The sequence below is a fragment of the Carassius auratus genome, chromosome 32, assembly GCF_003368295.1.
Source record: "Carassius auratus strain Wakin chromosome 32, ASM336829v1, whole genome shotgun sequence".
Lineage (NCBI taxonomy): Eukaryota > Metazoa > Chordata > Actinopteri > Cypriniformes > Cyprinidae > Carassius > Carassius auratus.
Window position 1 is genome coordinate 25,167,860 of NC_039274.1, and position 21,952 is coordinate 25,189,811.

The 21,952-nt window shown below is 39.9% G+C and overlaps 1 protein-coding gene across 2 annotated transcripts in view; it reads right to left on the reverse strand.

The window, feature by feature from the left end:
* LOC113051914 (A disintegrin and metalloproteinase with thrombospondin motifs 17-like) overlaps positions 1-21,952 on the reverse strand; it is a 94,610-nt gene that overhangs the window by 35,029 nt on the left and 37,629 nt on the right. For both annotated transcript variants that reach the window (XM_026216095.1, XM_026216094.1), the window contains exons 8-13: positions 18,887-18,992; positions 15,702-15,842; positions 12,145-12,295; positions 11,110-11,211; positions 10,545-10,690; positions 7,720-7,889 (exon numbers count right to left, since the gene is read on the reverse strand). In XM_026216095.1, coding sequence (XP_026071880.1) covers positions 7,720-7,889; positions 10,545-10,690; positions 11,110-11,211; positions 12,145-12,295; positions 15,702-15,842; positions 18,887-18,992 — 816 coding nt within the window. The remainder of the gene's footprint in view (positions 1-7,719; positions 7,890-10,544; positions 10,691-11,109; positions 11,212-12,144; positions 12,296-15,701; positions 15,843-18,886; positions 18,993-21,952) is intronic.

A 21,952-nucleotide genomic window follows, 5' to 3' on the forward strand; every position in this document is an offset into this window, starting at 1 on the left:
TTTGTGCTCCTTTAGTCTGCAGAAGATGAAGGTTCACTGACAGAGTGAACGTCTGTAAGAGACTCTCGAGTGAGCAGAGTTTGGAGAGCCTGTGTTTCTGCCATTGTGAGGTTAAATAGAGAGAGTGCTTTTGAGTGCTCCAGCTTTCGTCACTGAGTGAAGCCTTTCAGGCGCAGCCTCTCTGTATTCACCACTCTGCAGACTTGCCCAATGTCCCGCCTACGGCGCTATCTGATTGGTTACACCTCACAAGTAATAATTAGCCTATCAACACTTGCGAGATGGTTGAAGCTGGGTCCGCTGGGCAGTGGAGTTGCTAACTTGGAGACTTTGTTGCTAGATTTAGCACATTTTTTCCAAAAAAGCAACTAGCGACAAATCTAGCGACTTCTTGGGCAATCATTATTGACAGACAGGCAACGGAAACATTAAAATATAGTAAAATAAGAACATTTTTATTGAGAATTAAATTAAATAGCTAAATAAAATTGCAGTATGTGAGCATAGGGAGGCAATACAATACAACGCACTTACGTCATAAATATGCTAATTAGCGAATGTCATCATATAGTTCATAATTTATTTTTATGAATTAAAATGATTCAAAACATCCCCCCTCTGTGTTTGTGATAAAGCGAGCACCACTACTCGCTTTGGGGGGAAGGGTTCAACTTTTTAGTTGTGGGAGTCCATGAGGGAGAAAAAAAATATGGCTTACTCGCACAGCACTTCCGTGCAGGGTGTATTTTATTTACAGTGCCAATAAACAAGACAGTCCTCAGTGAAGAACCTTTACAAGTGCATGAAACCCTAAAAAAAAACTAAAGTATCAAAGGAACAACAAAACAAGAAAACAAAATGAAAACTGTATCCACAATATACAATACACTGGTGTTTGGCTCGAGGTTCCACTGTAACTCTCTCGCTGACTTGGTTAACAAGTCCCGAATAGAGTCTTGCCTCCCCTTTTATATTCCAGACTCCGCCCCTTTTCGGCATAATTAATTCAAGGGTAAGTAATTACAACAGGTTCCCACCCTTTTGATCTTTCACACATTTCTAGACACCTTAAAAACAACATTACGTAATTTCCAGCAATTATTCAAAAGAGCACCTATTCATTACTCACATTACATAGAAGTAAAAATATTTGACACATTTGTTAAATATAATTCCCCCCACACACAGAAGACAATGGTTTCGCCTGCTTTCAGCGGTGCTGCGCCGACGCGACTAATCAATACGTCATAAAAGGGCGCCCTCCGTGCTCTCTGTTTGGCCGACGCAACATTTACCCGCTGGAAGACAGTCGACTCTCCTCTAACAAACATTTAATCGACTATAGATACAACAAGACAAAGACAGGGACAGTGTATGAGTGTGTGTGTGTGTGAGTGCGTGTGTGTGTGTGTGTGAGAAATGATCGGTAAGAGACGGGTTTAAAGGGAAACGCTAGGTGGAGAAATGTCCGTGTGCCATCGGCCTGGCGTGTGCACCCGCTTTGCCGTCAGCAGAAATAGCAGGTAAGGAGAGAGGAATGAAAAGTGAATGGGGTATGTATGCAGGGGTGTGTATGTGTGCGTGCGTGCCCAGCGAGGTGTCTACTTCACCACATCACCTCCCCCTTCTCTCGGCCGCGTACTGTCCAGGGTACCGTGACAGGTAGTCGGCAACCACGTTCTGCCGTCCTGGTCTGTGCCGCACCTTGAAGTTGTAGGGTTGGAGGCTTAGGTACCACCTCATTACTCTGGAGTTGTGGTCTTTCATTGTCTGAATCCACGTTAGTGCTCGGTGGTCGGTGTCCAGATCAAACTCCCTCCCTAGGAGATAATATCTTAGGCTTTCAAGGGACCACTTGATAGCGAGACACTCTTTCTCCACAGTCGAGTACCTCGACTCTCTAGGCAACAGCTTCCTGCTGATGTAGACCACTGGTTTTTCTGCCCCCACGTCCCCCTGGGCCAGGACAGCCCCAACTCCGGTGGCTGAGGCATCTACCTGGACCAGGAATCTCTGATTGAAATCAGGGCTTTGTAGGACCGGACTGGAGCACATCCTCTCCTTGAGAGTTCTGAAGGCTGCCTCACAGTCCTCGGTCCACTCAATCGGGCTTCTTGCAGCTTTCGCCAGTAGATTAGTAAGAGGTGTTGCGATGGTGGCGAAGTCCGGAATGAACCTCCTATACCAACCCACTAGGCCCAGAAAGGATCGCATCTCTTTTTTTGTCTTAGGCCTTGGACTTCTTTGGATGGCTTCGACTTTGTCCACCTGGGGTCTCAGCTGGCCATTGCCTAAGTGATATCCAAGGTAACTGGTCTCCTGCCTTGCCCACTCACATTTCCTTACATTGAGGGTGAGTCCTGCTTCTTGAATTCGTCTCAGGGTATTTTTAGATGTTCCAGATGTTCCTCCCAGGAGTTACTGAATATCACCACGTCATCCAGGTAGGCAGCTGCCCACCCCTCACACCCCTGAAGCACCTGGTCCATTAGCCGTTGGAATGTTGCAGGTGCTCCGTGTAGGCCAAAGGGAAGGACCGTAAAATGGTACAGCCCCATCGGTGTTCTGAACGCCGTGTACTGTCGGGAGTCATTGTCAAGAGGCACCTGCCAATATCCCTTGCACAGGTCCAAGGTGGTGATGTACTGGGCCTGTCCAATTCTCTCCAGCAAGTCATCTATTCGCGGCATGGGGTAAGCATCAAAGCGGGACTGTGCGTTCAGCTTGCGGAAGTCTATGCAGACACGTAGTGTTCCATCCTTTTTCGGGACAATGACTACAGGACTGCTCCACTCACTTCTGGATGGCTCAATCACCCCCATTTCCAACATCATCTTTCCTTCTTCTTTTAAGGGTTCCACCAACCTTTCGGGGACCCGGTATGGTCGCTGCCTTGATGGTGTCAGGTCAGTGAGGTGGATCGTGTGGTGGATTAACTTGGTCCTCCCCGGCCGCTGGCAGAACAAAGCAGGGAACTGTTCCAGGAGGCTTTGCAGCTGAGCTCTGTTGGAGTCCGACAGGTGCTCCAAATTTACTTCTGCTGGTTCTCTCTGTGCCCTGGCTTCTGGTTCCTCATCCATCACTTCAGTCACTTCCCTCACCATCATTGTCATCCCTTTCGTTACGGGTGGTTCCTTCCATTCCTTGAGCAGGTTGATGTGATACGTCTGCTTGGCTTTCCCTTTATCTGGATGGTGTATTTCATAGGTCACCGGTCCCATTTTCCTTACCACAGAATATGGTCCTTGCCATTTGGCCAACAGCTTGTTGGTTGATGTTGGTAACAGTAGTAGTACTTTCTGTCCTGGTTGTAACTGCCTATGTCTTGCGTTCTGGTCGTACCACGTTTTCTGTGCTTTCTGTGCTTCCTTCAGGTTCTCTCTTGCCTGGTCTTGATAACGCTCAAGCCGATCCCTCATCTCCAGCACATACTGAACAATGCCCTTCCCCTCTTCTCTGCAAGCAGGATCCTCCCAGCTCTTCCGTATCAGGTCCAGGGGTCCTTGAACTTGCCAGCCGTATAAGAGCTCGAAAGGGGAGAAACCCGTTGAAGCTTGGGGTACCTCTCGATAAGCGAACAGTACAAATGGAAGCCATTTATCCCAGTCACGGCCCGTGTCTGACACAAACTTCCGCAGCATGTTCTTCAGTGTCTGGTTAAACCGCTCCACTAAGCCATCTGTCTGTGGATGGTATGCACTGGTTCTGATGGCTGTGATGCCCAGCTGGTGGTGAAGCTGCCCCATTAGACGTGAGGTGAAGTTTGTCCCTTGGTCGGTCAGAATCTCCTCAGGGATTCCTACCCTGGAGAACAGCTGTACGAGGGCTTGGATGATCTTCGATGTGGTAATGGAACGGAGTGGGAAAGCTTCAGGGTATCGGGTCGCATAGTCACATATCACCAGGATATATTGGTGTCCTGCACTGCTCTTCTCAAGTGGCCCCACAATGTCCATGGCGATGCGCCTGAAGGGAGTAAAGACAACAGGGAGAGGGTACAAGGGTGCTCGACCCCGCTGTGGCACAGCACTGGTCTTCTGACATGTTGCACATGTGTTACAGTATGTCTGTACGTCAGTGTAAAGTGAAGGCCAGTAAAATCGTGAAATTATGCGAGTGTATGTTTTCTGCTGTCCCAAGTGACCAGCCCATGGAATGGTGTGTGCGAGGTGCAAGACAAGGGGTCTACAACATTTAGGAACAATTAAACGAGTAACATCATTGGCTTGCAGGTACAGCACTTCATTCACAATAACCAACTTTTCATCATACAAATTTGAACTTTTCCCACTGGCAGCTTTTTCAAACAGTGACTTAAGTGACTCATCCTCTCTTTGCAGTTCCCCAATGTTCTCTGGGATCCTCCAGTCATCGGCTTTGAGGCCCTCCCCAGAGGCCTTAGGGACTGGAGAACCCAGATACTTTTCAAGCCGACGTTGACAACGTGGTTTTCTTGGGCCCTTGGTTCCACCCTGCAGCAGACTACTGTGGAAGTCTGGCAGTGGCTGCAAACCTGTTTTTACTTGAGCCCGGGTAACAGCAGGACATGATTTATGTACAGTGGCAGTGTTAACACTAGTCTCAGAATTCACAGAGACTTGCAGCAGGTCATAAAGTATGGGTAAGTCACCTCCCAAGATCATATCAGCAGGCAGTCCATCCACTATAACAACATTCATCAGAAATGCCTGTTCTTGTACACACACAACTACCTCAGCTCTGGGGTAGTGCCGTATATCCCCATGCACACACTGGATAGCTGTGGTGGTTGCATAATCCACATTTGAAACATAACATGGCTTTAGGAGAGACAGGGAACTACCAGTGTCCAACAGGGCTTTCACAACATGTCCATCAACAGTTACATCACATAAAACTTGACTCTCCCCTCTAGAGTCAATATCTCTGTCCTCTTCCCGGGGGACATAACAAAACCCTGTCAACTTTGTCTTACGAGCAGGACACACTGCAGCTTTGTGCCCCGGCTGCTGACAGTAAAAACAAATCAGTTCTTTTCCCCCTGTTGACTTCGGGCTTGGTACCTTGTCCAACAGTTCAGCACGACCCCTCTCAGTCCCAGTGTGAATACGGACAGTACCTTTAGGTGGTTGAGTACGTGGACCTCCGCGATGAGCGTTCAGGTATTGCTGAGCCAGCTTAGCTGCCGCCAATCCAGATGTTGGCTCATGCTCTCTTACCCAGGTGCGAGCGTCGTATGGAAGTACCCGTAGTAATTGCTCCAGAATGATGGCCTCACCAATCTCCTCCTTGGAGTGCTCCCCCGGTCGTACCCATCGCTGATACAGGTTCTTTAAGCGATGGTAGGTCTCAGTTGGTGATTCTCCAGCTGGAACAGCAGGTGATCGGAACCTCTGCCGGTAAGTTTCTGCTGAGATGTTGAATTTCTCCAGCAACGCCTCCTTCAGATCCTCATACACCTCTGCTTGCTCCTCATCCATCGCCAGGTATGCCTCCAATGCTTGCCCAGTCAATAGAGGAACCAGATGATAGCTCCATTCTTCCTCAGGCCACCTCCAGCTCCTGGCCAGACGCTCAAAACGCCGAAGATAATTCTCAATATCTTCCCCCTGCTGGAAGACCGGCATTTTAAGTTCAGCTCGTTGTCTCGGCTCTCTGATCACAGGAACACTTGGGGAGTCACGGTCATGTGCTGGTCTGTGTTGTGTGGACACCCTCTGTCTAGCTGGTGTTGGTAGCTCCATTCGTGGGCTCTCACTGTCAGACGAACTCCCAACTGGCCGAGTTGTCTGTTGGATAGACTCACGCAGTTCTCTGAGCTCCTGCAGATATCTCTCCTCTCTCTGCTGTTGTGCATCTAGGAACTGGCGCATTAGGGAAACCATTCCCTCACCGGCTGTAGCGACTGGAGCGATTGGCTCTGTCCGTGGTGAGCTAGACTTTTTGGAAGTATCAGGAAGCCCTGCCACAACTTCCTCTTCCTCTGTAGTCTCCGCCGAATCCCATGCCACATCCTCCATTGCCGCTGCCTTAACCTGTGACCGCAACCCAGCTCTGGGTTTTCTGCCTTTTGGCGCTGTTTTGCGAGTAGCCATCCCACCGCTGCCACCAAATGTGATAAAGCGAGCACCACTACTCGCTTTGGGGGGAAGGGTTCAACTTTTTAGTTGTGGGAGTCCATGAGGGAGAAAAAAAATATGGCTTACTCGCACAGCACTTCCGTGCAGGGTGTATTTTATTTACAGTGCCAATAAACAAGACAGTCCTCAGTGAAGAACCTTTACAAGTGCATGAAACCCTAAAAAAAAACTAAAGTATCAAAGGAACAACAAAACAAGAAAACAAAATGAAAACTGTATCCACAATATACAATACACTGGTGTTTGGCTCGAGGTTCCACTGTAACTCTCTCGCTGACTTGGTTAACAAGTCCCGAATGGAGTCTTGCCTCCCCTTTTATATTCCAGACTCCGCCCCTTTTCGGCATAATTAATTCAAGGGTAAGTAATTACAACAGGTTCCCACCCTTTTGATCTTTCACACATTTCTAGACACCTTAAAAACAACATTACGTAATTTCCAGCAATTATTCAAAAGAGCACCTATTCATTACTCACATTACATAGAAGTAAAAATATTTGACACATTTGTTAAATATAATTCCCCCCACACACAGAAGACAATGGTTTCGCCTGCTTTCAGCGGTGCTGCGCCGACGCGACTAATCAATACGTCATAAAAGGGCGCCCTCCGTGCGCTCTGTTTGGCCGACGCAACATTTACCCGCTGGAAGACAGTCGACTCTCCTCTAACAAACATTTAATCGACTATAGATACAACAAGACAAAGACAGGGACAGTGTATGAGTGTGTGTGTGTGTGAGTGCGTGTGTGTGTGTGTGTGTGAGAAATGATCGGTAAGAGACGGGTTTAAAGGGAAACGCTAGGTGGAGAAATGTCCGTGTGCCATCGGCCTGGCGTGTGCACCCGCTTTGCCGTCAGCAGAAATAGCAGGTAAGGAGAGAGGAATGAAAAGTGAATGGGGTATGTATGCAGGGGTGTGTATGTGTGCGTGCGTGCCCAGCGAGGTGTCTACTTCACCACAGTGTTTTTTCAACAAATCGCACCCTGTATATATATATATATATATATATATATATATTTGCATGCAGGTTTTCAATATGATAATCAATATGCAATTACAATAAGTAAGTAGACAGAGAGAGACAGATGGACAGATAGACAGATGGATAAACGGATGGATGGATGGATGGATGGATGGATGGAAAGATGGATGGACAGATGGATGGATGGGTGGATGGATGTATAGACAGACAGATGGATAAACAGATGAATCAATGGATGGAAAGATGGATGGACAGATGGACAGATGGACGGATGGATGGATGGATAGATGGACAGACAGACAGACAGACGGATAAACGGATGGATCGATGGATGGAAAGATGGATGGACGGATGTATAGACAGACAGACAGATAAACGGACATATCGATGGATGATGGATGGATGGATGGACAGACGGACAGATAGATAGAAAAAGATTCTTCAGCTTACAAATGGTTGTCAAAAGCAAGAAAAGCTACACAACGCATTATATTTTGTGTGGAATTGTAACATGCTTGACCAAAACAGGCACTATTTCTGGAATCAGCATGGCAAAATATGAATGAAACAAATATTGGCTTTCATTCAGCAATCAGGTGTATTTTTAGTCTCACCATCGTCGATCACAGCTGTCCACATCTGGCTTTTCTTCCTACTGGGCTGCCGGTCATGAGACTGACACTGCTGGTCTCTAAACGTAGGCAGACCCTTGGAGCACGGCTTCCCTTCACACACTTTGTGCTCCACGCTGGCCTTCTGACAGTACTTCCCTCCAGGACCGGGCCTGGAGAACCACAACCACAACAAGTACAGTTATACATACTGCTCTTCGACCTAAACGGGAATCAGAAGCTGAAGATGAAACATGAAGATCAGTATCCCAGCTGTCAGGCAAGGGTTGAGAAGAAGAGACGTGAGGAGGAGGGAGGGGTTAGAGGCCTCATAAACCTTCATTAGAACATGTTTCACTTGCTCAAAAGATGACAGCTGACATGACGACAGTCAAAAACCTGTTCAGTAACAAGTCTCCTCACAGTCTCACAGGCTCCATCATGTTCCATCATTCAATCTGTCTCGTCTGCTGTGAGAGTCTCTCCAAACTGTCTCATTTCCCTCATTTGAATGTATTACAGAGTTTGCCAGGCAGAACTGTACTGATATATCTCATTAGGGTTTATTTCATTTATTTTTTTATTTATTTACACCCCAGCCACTCAACGAACAGACCATTTATACAACTGCTCAAAGGTCTGGGGTTGGCAAGTCTCTTATTTTCACCAAGGCGATATTTATTGTTTTCTATTTGAATATATTGTAAAATGTCATTTATTCCTGTGTATTTTCAGCATCATTACTCCAGTCTTCAGTGTCACATGATCCATCAGAAATCATTCTAATGCTGAAAACAGCTGTGCTGCAACTGCTGATGACTAAAATGAACAGCATTTATTTAAAATAAAAATATTTTGTAACATTATAAATGTATTTAATGTCACTTTTGATTAATTAAATGCATTTTACTGAATAAAAGTGAGTATTGATTTCTTAAAAAAAAAAAATAATAATAATCCCCAAACTTTTGAATGGTAGTGTAAACTTAAATCTACTTCTGTTTTATGTGAACTTTTAAGGCTGTTTAAAGTCAAAGAAAAAAACTTTTCTCAACCCATTTCTCCTCTAATGTCATGCATCTCTGACTGAAACATCTATTTAAAGGGGTAATCGGATACCCATTTTCCACAAGTTGATATGATTATTTAGGGTCTTAATGAAAAGTCAGTTAACACTGATTGGTTAAAATTTATCAGTGGTAGTGTAAAACAATAGCCTTTTTACCCTGTCAAAAACAGCTATTTTCAGAACACGCCGTTTTGTAACATTTTCCTTTAAATGTTAATTAGCTCTGCTGACTCCGCCCCTCTCTCCCGAGCCACTCTCTGGGGGACTGTTTACTTCTGCCACATTCATCGTGATACTTGCTAATTAGCGCATTATTAGGAAAGGCGATTTGCAAAGATTCATATAAAAAAACTATACACTTCTTCTGTTGGTGGAGCTGGATCACGAATGATTTGCATGAACATAGATACATAGATGCATTTATGTAGTTTGGAGGCACATTCCCGTCAGAAACAAACGTAATCCACTGCATCTTCAGTGGTTCAGATGCCAGGAGTAAATAATGACTGCTATGTTCATTATTATATCCAACAGCAGCTCCGCTATGGTCAAATCAAACTATCGTGGGAGGGGCCTGTCTGTGTGATGTCACAAACACAGGCATCTGAGATTGGCTCGATGTGAGATAATAGTAATCATTTAACGAGTTAAAAAAAAAAAACTTTTGGTGGATTTGTATCATTAGAATGGTTGTATAAACAAACTGCCAACATATATTTCAGTTCAAACAACTTGTTAAGTGCATGTAGCATCTGATGAGCCCTTTAGAGTTAAGAAATGTAGTGAGGGACATGACTGTATCCATCAGGAATTGATTAGAACATAAAAAGTGGTGTTACATGCCAGAACGATCCCAGACTTGAACGCAAGTTTGCTAAAATAATGCCAAAACAGCTATTTTGCTATTGATTAACATAATCGAATAGCCAGCATACCCAAAATGATGTCAGCAGAAATGTAATATTTTGATGGAATTTTTTCTTTGAAATTATCTTATGAATCATTCAGAATAAGACTTCATGCTGACTAGATTAGCTCATTAGTCTCACACTGAATGCAAATCCTAAAACCTGAACTTACCTAGCAAATCTTACCCCTTCTCCACTATTAATCTTAATAACAGAACATGACTTGTTTGTCAGCCTTATTTTTCTTCCTTTTTGCGCTTCGGTTAGCTTGATGCAGCTCAAAGTGTTTTAACGATCCACAGCGGAGCTGCATTCAAAAGAGCGTTTACCTCGAAAACGTGGTACGAGACATTACGAGCGCCCAAAACAAAAACTGCACATCTTAGACCACCGTCCACAAAATGCATGCTGTTCTGTGTTGGAAACAAACCGAAGAGCTTTGAATTATTACATCGTGTTTTAAAAAAACTATTAAACAAGCTCTCTGGTGGGATGTCAGGGCATTGAGAAATGACACTCGAAGAGAAACGGCATCATTAGATGAAGGAGGAGGAGAGTGAGAGGAAAGCTTGTTCCTGCCAAAACACAAACTGGATTATTGTGGTGCATTGTGGGTTTGGATGGTTCATCAGATCATCTCTGGACCACAGCTGGTTTGTTCACAATATTAGATGCACAACTAGCAAGTTTTGTATAATAAACCACAACAGGCACTTAAATCCGTGGGTGTAAAAAAGCTGGATGGAGAGTGATGAGTCGTTTATATCAGGTAAACTCTGACTACTTTTGTGAATGACTAGTAGTCTAGTAGTCTCCTAGACAAGGAGGAAATGAAAGATGTAAAGTCTTACGGGGGGTTGTCGCATTTCCTCTGTCTGAAGCATGCTCCTGTGCCACACGACCGGCTGCACATGCTCCACGTGCTCCACGGACTCCAGTCTCCATCGACATGCTGCGGGATGGGCGTCTTACTGACACACTCACCAGCCCTGCACCACTGAGAAGGACACACACATTCAGGTTTAATCCGGCTAAATGAAGACAAACCACAGGTTTCATTTCCTTCACATGAAGATGATCACAGGTAGTGCTGCTAGACTGACCATTTTTAAATGAACACTACAGGTTTTGTAATGCTTTTAAAAAAGAAGTCTCTTCTGCTCACCAAGGATGCATTTATTTGATATAGCATACAGTCAAATCAGTTATACTATTAAATATTATTACAATTTAAAATAAGTGTTTTCTATTTGAATATATTTTAAAATTTTATTTATGTGATGCAAAGTTAAAGGTATTTAAGAGAGCAGTACAGAAGTGAACATCAACAGTGGTGAACATCATTAGTTTGAAGTCTTCTTTCTTACATTAGATTACGTACAATTTCCTTTATTATATTAAAGATAAGCTGGTGACCTTGTCGGCTCCACATTCGGTGCCGTCCAGCGGTGGATCTAGTTTGGTTTTACATGAAGTGTCTCCTTCCACCAAACACCAGAGACCAGCACACATCAGGTGCTGAAACAACACACACAGTTTACATTCATGTAGACAATATGAAAACACTTTGATCATTTTTGTTCCATTTTTACTTGATTTCATTGTTAGAAAATAGTATCTAGGACCCAAACCTGCATTACCTGAGTAATAAAACACACACTATACAGAATTATCCCACAGTTAAGAAAAAGCACAAATTAAATCTCTTTAATATCTCAATGGCAAAAATAAATAAATAATAATAATACAATTTAATTAAGAAAAATATTAAATTAAATTAAATTAAATTAAATTAAATTAAATTAAATTAAATTAAATTAAATTAAATTAAATTAAATTAAATTAAATTAAATTAAATTAAATTAAATTAAATTAAATTAAATTAAATTAAATTAAATTAAATTAAATTAAATTAAATTTGTAGATGGTATAAAGTTATGACAGGCAGCGAGTGGAAGTTTCCAGCGATGATCTGAACCGTTACAGCTGATGATTACACGCTCAGGAAAGCATGAACTGACTGGGAACTGATCAGATCAAACCTGATACGCCAGCACCTGCCATCGGCTCTTATGTTTCCACTTTGGCAACTAATGAACTGAAACTTCCAGACGGAAATATCCAGAGGTCTTAGGCTTTCCGTGGATAAACAGGATTTATTACTAAATGCAAATACTGTTTTATGATATTCACCTTCTAGAAATGTAGCCTGGATAATTTTTATACTTTCACTAGATACATGGTAATGAGCTCAGGGCCAAGACAACAATAAAGTAACTGCAATGAGATTCTGTCACATATATGAGCAGGTCAAAAAGTTACAGTTGCATGTTGCCAGTGTTTATTTGTGTGTTACGTACGCTGCATTGTGTCCGTTTACGGTATGGAAACATGCAGTGCATGAGAGCAGTATGATATCAGTGCATTCCCAGATGAAAGACACACACACACCTCCATATCAGTGCAGAAAGTAGCGTTGCTGCCGAATAGGATCTGGCACTGTTCGTCAGCGCTGTAGTGCATCCCGGGAAGTTTGGCTGGCGGGCGGATGAGGTGGCGGTTACGTGGGTCAGTATGCAGCAAACAGGAACTTGCTTTCAATCTGAAAGACAGTCAAATGTTAGACAAACGATGCACATAACATCTTCAAACACTACTTGATGAATTGCAAGCAGATTTCTGGAAAACCTGCAAAGGAGAAATATCTTGAAACGGTTGACTTTGATGCTTTAAAGCCCAATGAGCGCATGCACTTCAGGATTCTCAAGCACGTCTGCTCTCTGTATGCATTTAATATCTCAGCTCTTACTGAAATAATCAGGCAGGCATGGCCTGTGTGAGTGAAAAAAACATGTGTTTAAGAGAGTAAAAACAAAATGAACAAACATTCAAACGAGTAGACATAAATACATAAGTAAATTCATTCATTTATTTAAATGGAAATTGTAATTTTACATGAATAAAGAAAAATAAACATTGTGAAATATAAAATAAAATAAAATGAAATTATATGAAATTAAAATAAATGTAAATTAAATTTAAATATTGTGTATTTGATTAAAGGGAATTTGATTGACAACACCTGTAAAATATGACAAACTAAATGAACAGCTTGATTTATTAATTTATATTTATGATTTATATTATGGCATAATAAAAAAATAATTCAAATTACAATGGCATAATATGGCATAAAACAATAATTCAATTTACAATATATATATATATATATATATATATATATATATATATATATTGTAAATTGAATCAAGGGGAATTTAATTAAAATGAACACTGGCAATACCTACAAAATATGACAGACTAAATGTGTAAACTTGATTTTTTAATTCCTGATACTCATACTGTGTCACGTAATAAAATGAAACTAAACTAAAACTAAAATGTAATCAATGGGAATAAAATAATATATATAAAAAAAAAAATAAAGAAATGGATGAAAGCATGTGGTTTACTAATTTAGTGCCTACCTTTTAAAACATCTTTCAGATAGTGTATGACGCCTACATGGGCAGCTCACCAGGTTTTGAAGCAGAGCCAGGCTGTCGTGTTATCGTAGTGAGGAGCTTTACTCTACAGGAAAAAACTCTAATCTGCCTGATTGTCTCCGGCATTAAAATGCTCTCAGAAGCTCAAAAGCAGAGTTTGGATACTGAGACTGATACTGAGAAGCGCGGCGGGCACAGCAGACAGTGAATCCTGCAGCTTTATTGTGTCATCGGCTGCAGTACATCCGTGAGGATCGATGACTCCAGACGGTTCTTTGTTTAGGGCCGCAGCAGACACTATTAAACCTGCGGCTCCAGAATGAACTCTCCTCTATTCAAATGCCTCAAGGATATTTGCCAGAGACGTAATGTGGGAGACTGAATCTAGTCTGGTTTGTGCTAGTTATATTCAGTGTTGTGGGTAACGCGTTACAATGTAACGCGTTAGAGTACTCTAATTACTTTTTTCCTGAAATGTGTAACTTAACGCGTTAGTTTCGTGCGTAAGTAATCAGTAACTTCGTTATTTTTTAAAAAAAGTAATCCGTTATTTTAAGGAAAGGAAAATCCCGACTGCAGCCTGATTTTTGTCAGACAGTAGTCCTAGGTCTACTGTGCCACCTGCGGATGTACAGTATCAGCGGAGCCGAAGCTCTGTGATCGTAAAGTCAATGGCTGTGATGCGTCTGTGCCCTGCGCCTGACCCTGTGTGTGTGTGTGTGTGGGTTTTTTTTTTTCCGAACTCCCGGCAAGATAGCAGAGAGGACAGCGTTTGGTTTATGGAAGTACGCACATTATTTTCAATTTGTCAACGAAAAAGAAAAGAACATAACGGTAAAATGCACACTCTGCTTTGGTGAAAAGCTTCTGTCGACCGCCAAAAATTCTACCTCAAATTTAACGCTACGTTTTAATCACTACTTTGAAGAGTAAATGTAAGAGGACTGTGTTAAAGCGAATTTAGGCTTGTGACTGTGAGTGACACTTTAATAATAATTAGTTCGGCTATTAAGCGATTTGTCATGTGTCTGTGTGGCAGTGAAGGATTTAATTCGGTTTGTTATCATTTTTGTTTGACAGTCAGCTGTTAATTTCTGTTAGATCGTTGGCTGGCTGATTGTTCATCATTTCTAAATGGATTTAAATCTGCAAGCGTGTTTAAGGTTGTGTTTACAAGTAAGCATACTTGTACTTTGATAACTGCATTATTTAAAGTTAAAGAAAAATCAGGAGTTATCTTGTGGTGCTAATAATATACAGTAGCCTAGGCTAACCGGGCTGGGTAACGTTAGGTGCGAATTTTGATTAATAATATGTTCTGTGATAATAAATAAATAAAACGCAATGTGGAATAGCCGATTGCTGACTGTCTTTCCTGTTATTGTTATCCTGCAGTGTTAATTTAGTCGGATGACTGACGTTATTCATTGTCGGGAGTCAAGACTTCTAGGTGCATTTAAAGGGGCCGGGGGCTGTGTCTGTCATGTGTGAGCCGCTGCGAACTGCTTTTAATTTTTGGTAACGCATGAGTACTCTAACGCGTTACTTTTATGAATAGGTAACGCTGTATCATAACTGATTACTTTTAATTGATGGTAACGTTGTAACCTAACTAACTACTTTCCAAAGTAACTATACCCAACACTGGTTATATTAGTAGTTACTAGTAATAGCTTGCTTAAAATCAATTATACATATTGCCAGAATTCATAATTCGCATTTTCAAATTTTTGTAGTGAATTTTATTAATTTAACGAATTAATCATAATATATATTGTTAATATATGTAACCAAAAATGTAAATAATATTAATAAATTTAAAATTACACACACACAAACACACACACACATATATATATATATATATATATATATATATATATATATATATATATATATATATATAAATAACATAAAACACATAAAATTAAATATTATAATATTAAAAATAGATAAATAAAACAGATTTTTGTGTATGCACAAAAAAATTATTAAGTGGTAAATCCGGAAAACTATTATTTTAGACTTATTAACTATTATATTATTTTTTTTAATTTAAAATATAGTGGAATTACAATTAATATAAGCATAATCACTTATATAGTTATGTCAACTTAATATCAAATAATATTATTTATTAATAAAAAAATATTTTCAGACATTATTTTAATTGTAATTTTTTTCTGAAAATGTCACTCTGTAGTTAAATTATATGCATTTTATGCTGCATTTTATTTGCTATAATTAAATACAAAACATTATAATTATATATATATATATATATAGAGAGAGAGAGAGAGAGAGAGAGTTAAATTACATTTTACTCTTTCTCTCCCTCTCTATCTATCTTGTAAATACAACATTTTCCATAAATTTATTACAAATATTTTCCAATGTCTAGGTCAATATTGGCGATACAAAACCAACAGACAATAACACCTACTAACCCTAACTTACTAATTATACCTAAAAACAGAGGCTAGTTTAAGGATTTTATCTCACCTGAGGAACTTCTCCAGGTCGTCCCGACTGCAGCTGGACCAGGAGAGGTCACTGGGGTTACGACCTTTGACCCATTCCCCGGACATGATGTGAGAGTGGCCCGTGCAGCTGGCGTGATCGTCATCATGGCTCATGCCCAAGCTAAAAGGACAAGACCAACACTAATAAGAAACAGCAGTGATTTGACAAACTATGAGTCTCACCTAGTGCACAATAAACAGTCTTGTGCTTGTTAAACATAATCATTAACACGCTGTTTACGAAGCTTCCCTTGAATGCATAACAATACATTATTACACCAAAACAGAGCAAGTGTGCCCATGAAATCCAAAGCTACAGAGTCAGAGAGAGCCGTAACAGTGCTTTCTCCAAAGCCCTGACCTACATTTCCCAAATTAAAAACAACAAGTGAAAACTGAAGCGGCGGCAGCGAGCACAGGAACTAATAAAGAGAGCAGTGTATTCAGCTAAACACCAAAGCAATAAAAGTCGAAAGACACACACAAAGAACACAACAGAAATCAAGGAGTCGCTGCGGAGAACTAAACGAACCCGGAGAAGAATGTGAGCGCTACAGCAGTTTCATCGTCACTTTCTTTCCAGCTCTAACATAGATGAGTGGCTTTTAATGTCAGTGGGGTTATTTGGTTAATAAGTGGACTGAGATGAGAATCTCTCTCACACTAAAACAATCTTGGGAGGTTTATAAGGGTGCCAAATGTCTGTTGTGTTAAATTTCTTTAAGAGAGAGAAAAAAAAACTATGGTTGGCATGGTTTTTCCGTCGTTAAACTAGCAAAAGGGTATTCGGACACACACTATGTGCAGCTGTGCATCGTTACAATAGGGCCCATAGGCTAGAAATCGTATCGTACAACAAGGTGCTGTATGCATGTTGCTATGTAGGTCTAAATGGTTTCTTACAGACCCAAGTCCAAAAAATGTATATTGCTTAGAAAACATAATTGCACACTGTATAAGCCACAATCAAGGAATCATAGATATCCAAAAACTGTAAAAGCTACTTGCCAATTGTTAATATCCTTAGTGGTTTGTTTCACTTCCCTAACTCTACATATGAGGAAAAACGCCAAACATATGTATGAAAACACAAAGTTTTCTCAGATGTGCATAAAAAATGTATGTATGTGCTAATTAAACTGTGATGGAAACACATACCGAACAATCTCTCAGCGTTTGCTAGTAAAAAAAAAAACTGCTTTTGAGATATTCTTATTTTTCACCTAGACTCATCTGACTTTACCCTGAAAGGTGCTTTGACTAATGATCACATAAGCAATGATGACATTAATGAGGCATTGTGGGCAGACTGAAATATGACGTGACACACTTCCCCTATAAAGAGCATGTTTTCATTTCCAAAGAGTCGATGCATGCGGCAAAGCCTGCATTAGCGTTACGCCTAGAGCGCCGTAATCGTGCTCCTTCAGCTGTTATTACTGGAAAATGATCAGCGTCTACACTTGATAAAGCCAGAGGAATGGAGCGACGCTAAAACAAGACTCTCAGACAGTCATTAGGCTCTGTTACGACTGCGCACCAAATCAAAAGGTCGTGAGCAGATGAAAGATGAGAAACTCTGCTACTCTGAGAAATCTCAATCCATCAGAAAGTGTGATGCTGTTGCATGTGTTTATTAGAGACTGGAAATGCCATGCTGATGGAAATATTCAATGCTAGCGACTCCCTTGACATACCTTGCTACAACTTTTATTCTAAAGACCTAGACCCTCACATTAACCCGTAACATACTTGCTTTATTTGTTTTTACAGCATTGGTATCGGCACCAGTCAGGCTTCATCTGTGTCAACTCATTACTGGGTTGGGCATTAAAGCCGACTTTGGCCCGTGGCGTCCTGCTCCATGCTATACTGGAGCAAGTACGGCGATAACTTCTCTGAAGACTGGCGCTTATCTGTTTTTCCAGACAAATTTTGTTGTTGGCTGCCCATCATTGTTCTATCAAAGAAGGCTTTATGCTAGCGAGGAGATGAAGGGGAGCTCGTGTGAGAAGTGTGATTTTGTTCAGGTTCAATCCTATAATTCATGTGAATGATACATGTTCATTTACAGCCTGTTCTCTTTCAGGTATTTCCCTAGGTTTTTTCAAAGCACACTGTGAGGATGGAAGTGTGTCTCAATCATTCATTTAACGAGAGAAACCTGTACTGGGATGTATACAAGTAACCTGTTTCTAAAAGAGCAGGAGAGCAATTCATGGTTTAAATTACCAATTTCGATTACTAACAAGATATTTACAAGTCTGAAGATGAGTTTGATGATGGATGGAGATCTGGCTGGGTGCTTGATCTTTTGGTGAGCTTAGCTAGGATTGCATTTATCCACTTGTTTGACCAAATTGGCAAATGTTGGCGGCCTTAAAAAAACAAACCAATCTGAAAGGAATAGTTCACACAGAAATAAAGATTATGTCATCATTTGCTCACGCTCATGTCATGTCAAACCTATGACTGACTTACTAGTTCAAATATGCTTTCATTTTAATGCTCACAATTCTTTTTTATAAACACAGTAAAAACAGTAATATTGAGAAATATTATTACAAATTAAAATTGAAAAAGCTGAATTTTCAGCATCATTACTCAGGCTTCAGTGTCACATGATCCTTCAGAAATCATACTAATATGCTGATTTGCTGCTCAAGAAACATTTCTTATTTCTATAAATGTTAAAAGGTTCATATTTATGCATCATTTTTTGTATAAACCCTGTTGCATTATTATTATTATTATTATTTAGGAATCTTCGATGATAAAGTTTACTGTCACTTTTTGAATAATTTACTGCTTGTGCATTTTGCTGGAAACAGACTGAAGTCAAACTTCAATTTTACTACACTGGATAACAACCAAAACAGATTAGTTGAAACAGATAATAAATACGTCAGTTTTATGCCTACTGGGGTTTGATTTGGTCAAATCAGTGATTCATTCTGAAGGTCATTATTGAAGTTTCTTGGATTCCAAACACAAAGAACATTACACGTATTAACAAGTGTGTCTCCACTGAAGTACCACAGAGCATCTCAGATACTAGTGGCATATTTAACTGCATTCTATCAGAGCTGACGATAGAGCAAAACTGTGATGCACCAGGCAATCACAGGGGCCTCTAAATCTGATTTCTGTGGTGTTTATACTCACTTGTGGCCCAGCTCATGAGCGATGGTGAAGGCCAGGTTGAGTCCGTTGTCCTCCGCCAGCACACACTTCCTTTTGGAGCTACAGGTGCCGCCCAGATAAGCGATTCCTGTGGAGAGAGCGAAACACAGAGCGAGAAGATAATGGACGGACGGGAAACTACAACTGAAGCACAGATCTGACAGATTAATGTCTGAAGCTCATTCATAGAGATCAGTCGTTGCTTCTAATCTCTGTTAGTTTTATCTTACTTTTGGCCTCCTCATAACTGAGAGGTTTGTAATTTTGAATGCGTTTATATGCAAATTCCAGTCATCTGATTCGTCCGCCTGTCCTGAGGAATAACAACATAATCCTGGCAAGAAATTAACAGTTTCCTAGAGGAAAAAGCTGTGCCATAAAGTACACAGATATATGCCATTCATATTTACCATTTGGTTTTGTTCAATACTGAACATTATTTTTTATGTGTATTTTGCTGATTTTTGTTAAATTGTGATCTGTATACACATTTCTATAAATCTCTCTCTCTCTCTTTCATTCTTCTAAATACACAGTATATATATATATACACACACACACATACATATATATATTATGCATAATACAGTATACATTTTGATCATTATCATAATTTATAAATATTATTATTATCATAAATGTATTTTTGTTACTAGGATAGTTTTGAAATAAATTAATTAATTTTCAAAGCAACTATATAATGTTAGTCCCAAACATTTTTACATTGATTCATATTTATAGTAAAATAAATAAATATTCAGATTAATGTTTCTGTAAAAAAAAAAAAAAAAAAAAAAAAAGTAAAAAAAAATAATAATAATAATCAACCCCATAATAAACATGCAAAATACATTAAACCACCGTAGCAACTGCAATTCCCTGGCAACCACCCACAACACTTGACATGACACTGAGTTTGCACAAACGATCCACGGTCTGAACGTCTTCAGAAATTATACAAATCTATACAATAGCGCAACTGTTTTGCAAAAACTGACAGCAAACACAAGCCCCGGAGTCAGAATCTCTTCAACTGAGTGATGAAATCTGTCACATCACAGACTATCACCTTTCTAGTGTTCCTGTGAAAGCACCTGGTTTGTGTCTGACACTGGACGAAACCCAGACAACCTCACTTAGCCTCTGACAGCCATAAGTGTAATCAATAACCAGAGAATGAATTTCAGCCCAGATGCTTGTGTAAACAAAAAACACAGCACAAAACTATGTTAAGGATGACAAGAGAGCAGTTTGGTCCAGCAGTGGTAGGTGTATATGGAAAAGCACAAGAGGAAATTAACATGTTTGATTGTATGAGCACACGGCAGATCACATTTTTAAATTTTTGGTATATGCAATTTGCAATGCTGCATTGCTAAGGAGAACTATATAAAGAATATATAAAAATATGCAATATTTAGCAGGCTTCAACTGAAACCCAGTAACAGTTCTCATCTGCATTGTATACAGTATATGCATTGGACAGATGTTTTTGGATATTGCTTTGTGTTTTTGCATTGAGTGCTAGTGCTGTACTGTGCAGCATTCAGTTTATTGAAAATATCTCACTGAACTCAAATCATCATTCATGTTTCTCTTACAGAAATGTAGAGAGACCAGTCAAGGTCTATATATATATATATATATATATTAGGGCTGTCAAATGATTAAAAAATTGTATCAAATTAATCAGAATTTTCAGTGGATTAATCATGATTAATCACTATTTGCAATTACACCTGAATCCTAACCATTTGTTTTTCTGAAATGCATACCAAAAGATAAATAACAGGACACAGATACATAATTTTCATGTATTGATTCATCAATATGTGGTTCTTTTTTTCTGAATTTCAAAAGTTTAACATTTACTTACATCAAATTTACCTGAGCACTATATCAAACCATGCCATTTAACTACAGATAGTGTAAGAGTTTTAGGTGAACCAGTGGTTAAATATAGCCACATATCTATGAAATTATGCATAGAGAAACTCGAAAGAATGAACTCAGAAACACAAACATGCGCCCTCTGCACTCTGGGCACTCTTGTTTTTGGGAGGTGTTCATTTGCTCTGCCACAATACTTTAGGATCGATATTTTCACGTTCTGAAGGCTTCAAGTGCCAGTAAAACCAAGTAAAAATGCATCTGCTTTTCCAAACAGCTGTAATTTTCGCTGCATTGCATGTAGGCGTTCTGCGCACGCGCAGTGTGAAACACAGGACGCTATAACAGGAAGAAGCTCCAGCGTATCAACTACCAAAGCCGTCTCTGTTTATTGAGCTTGGCATGAATGTATTTGAGAGTAACTGGGGTAAAACCTTAAGCTTCTTCGGTGTTTTCGTCGCGGCGCTCGCTGCATGAAATGCGCAAAAAAATTTGACGTAATTAACAACAAACAACTAATTATTTTTTTTTCTAATTATTATTTATAAAAACAACTAATAGTTTTTTTTAATCAGGATAGTTTAGAAACAAAAGTAATTAATAAATGTATTTAATTCTCAAAGCAATTCCCAAATAATTAATTATTTCCATCTTTTCATTATTTTTATAGAAACACAAATAATTAAAACATTCTGATAGACCAAGCATTTTTTTTTTTTATCTGTAAAAGCAACAGAAAGCATTTTGAATCAGTAAATAAAAAATAAAAACAAAACAATTTTTAATGCAACTTCTTTATGGGAGCATAAATACAATGGCTTAAAATGTTTACTACATAGGCAGCTCACTACAGTAGGGCTTGAAACAAGTACATTATTACTTTAACCAATGTGAATAAAAGCATCAGGTGGCCTATAAACAGTAACAGCTATTAATTATCAGTAAATTATCAGCAGTAACAGCGTGACTTAACAGGCCTGAGAGAAAAAGAAAAAAGGCACTGGTATACAACCATGTTACACATCTTATTAAAAAAAAACTAAAGTTGAAATTATTTCTGGACTTAAATGTTTCACACAGTGGTTCAATAAATATTGTTCTAGGGCAATAAAACAGAAACCCTGCAATTACAAAATAAAGAGACATTTGGATGTTCCA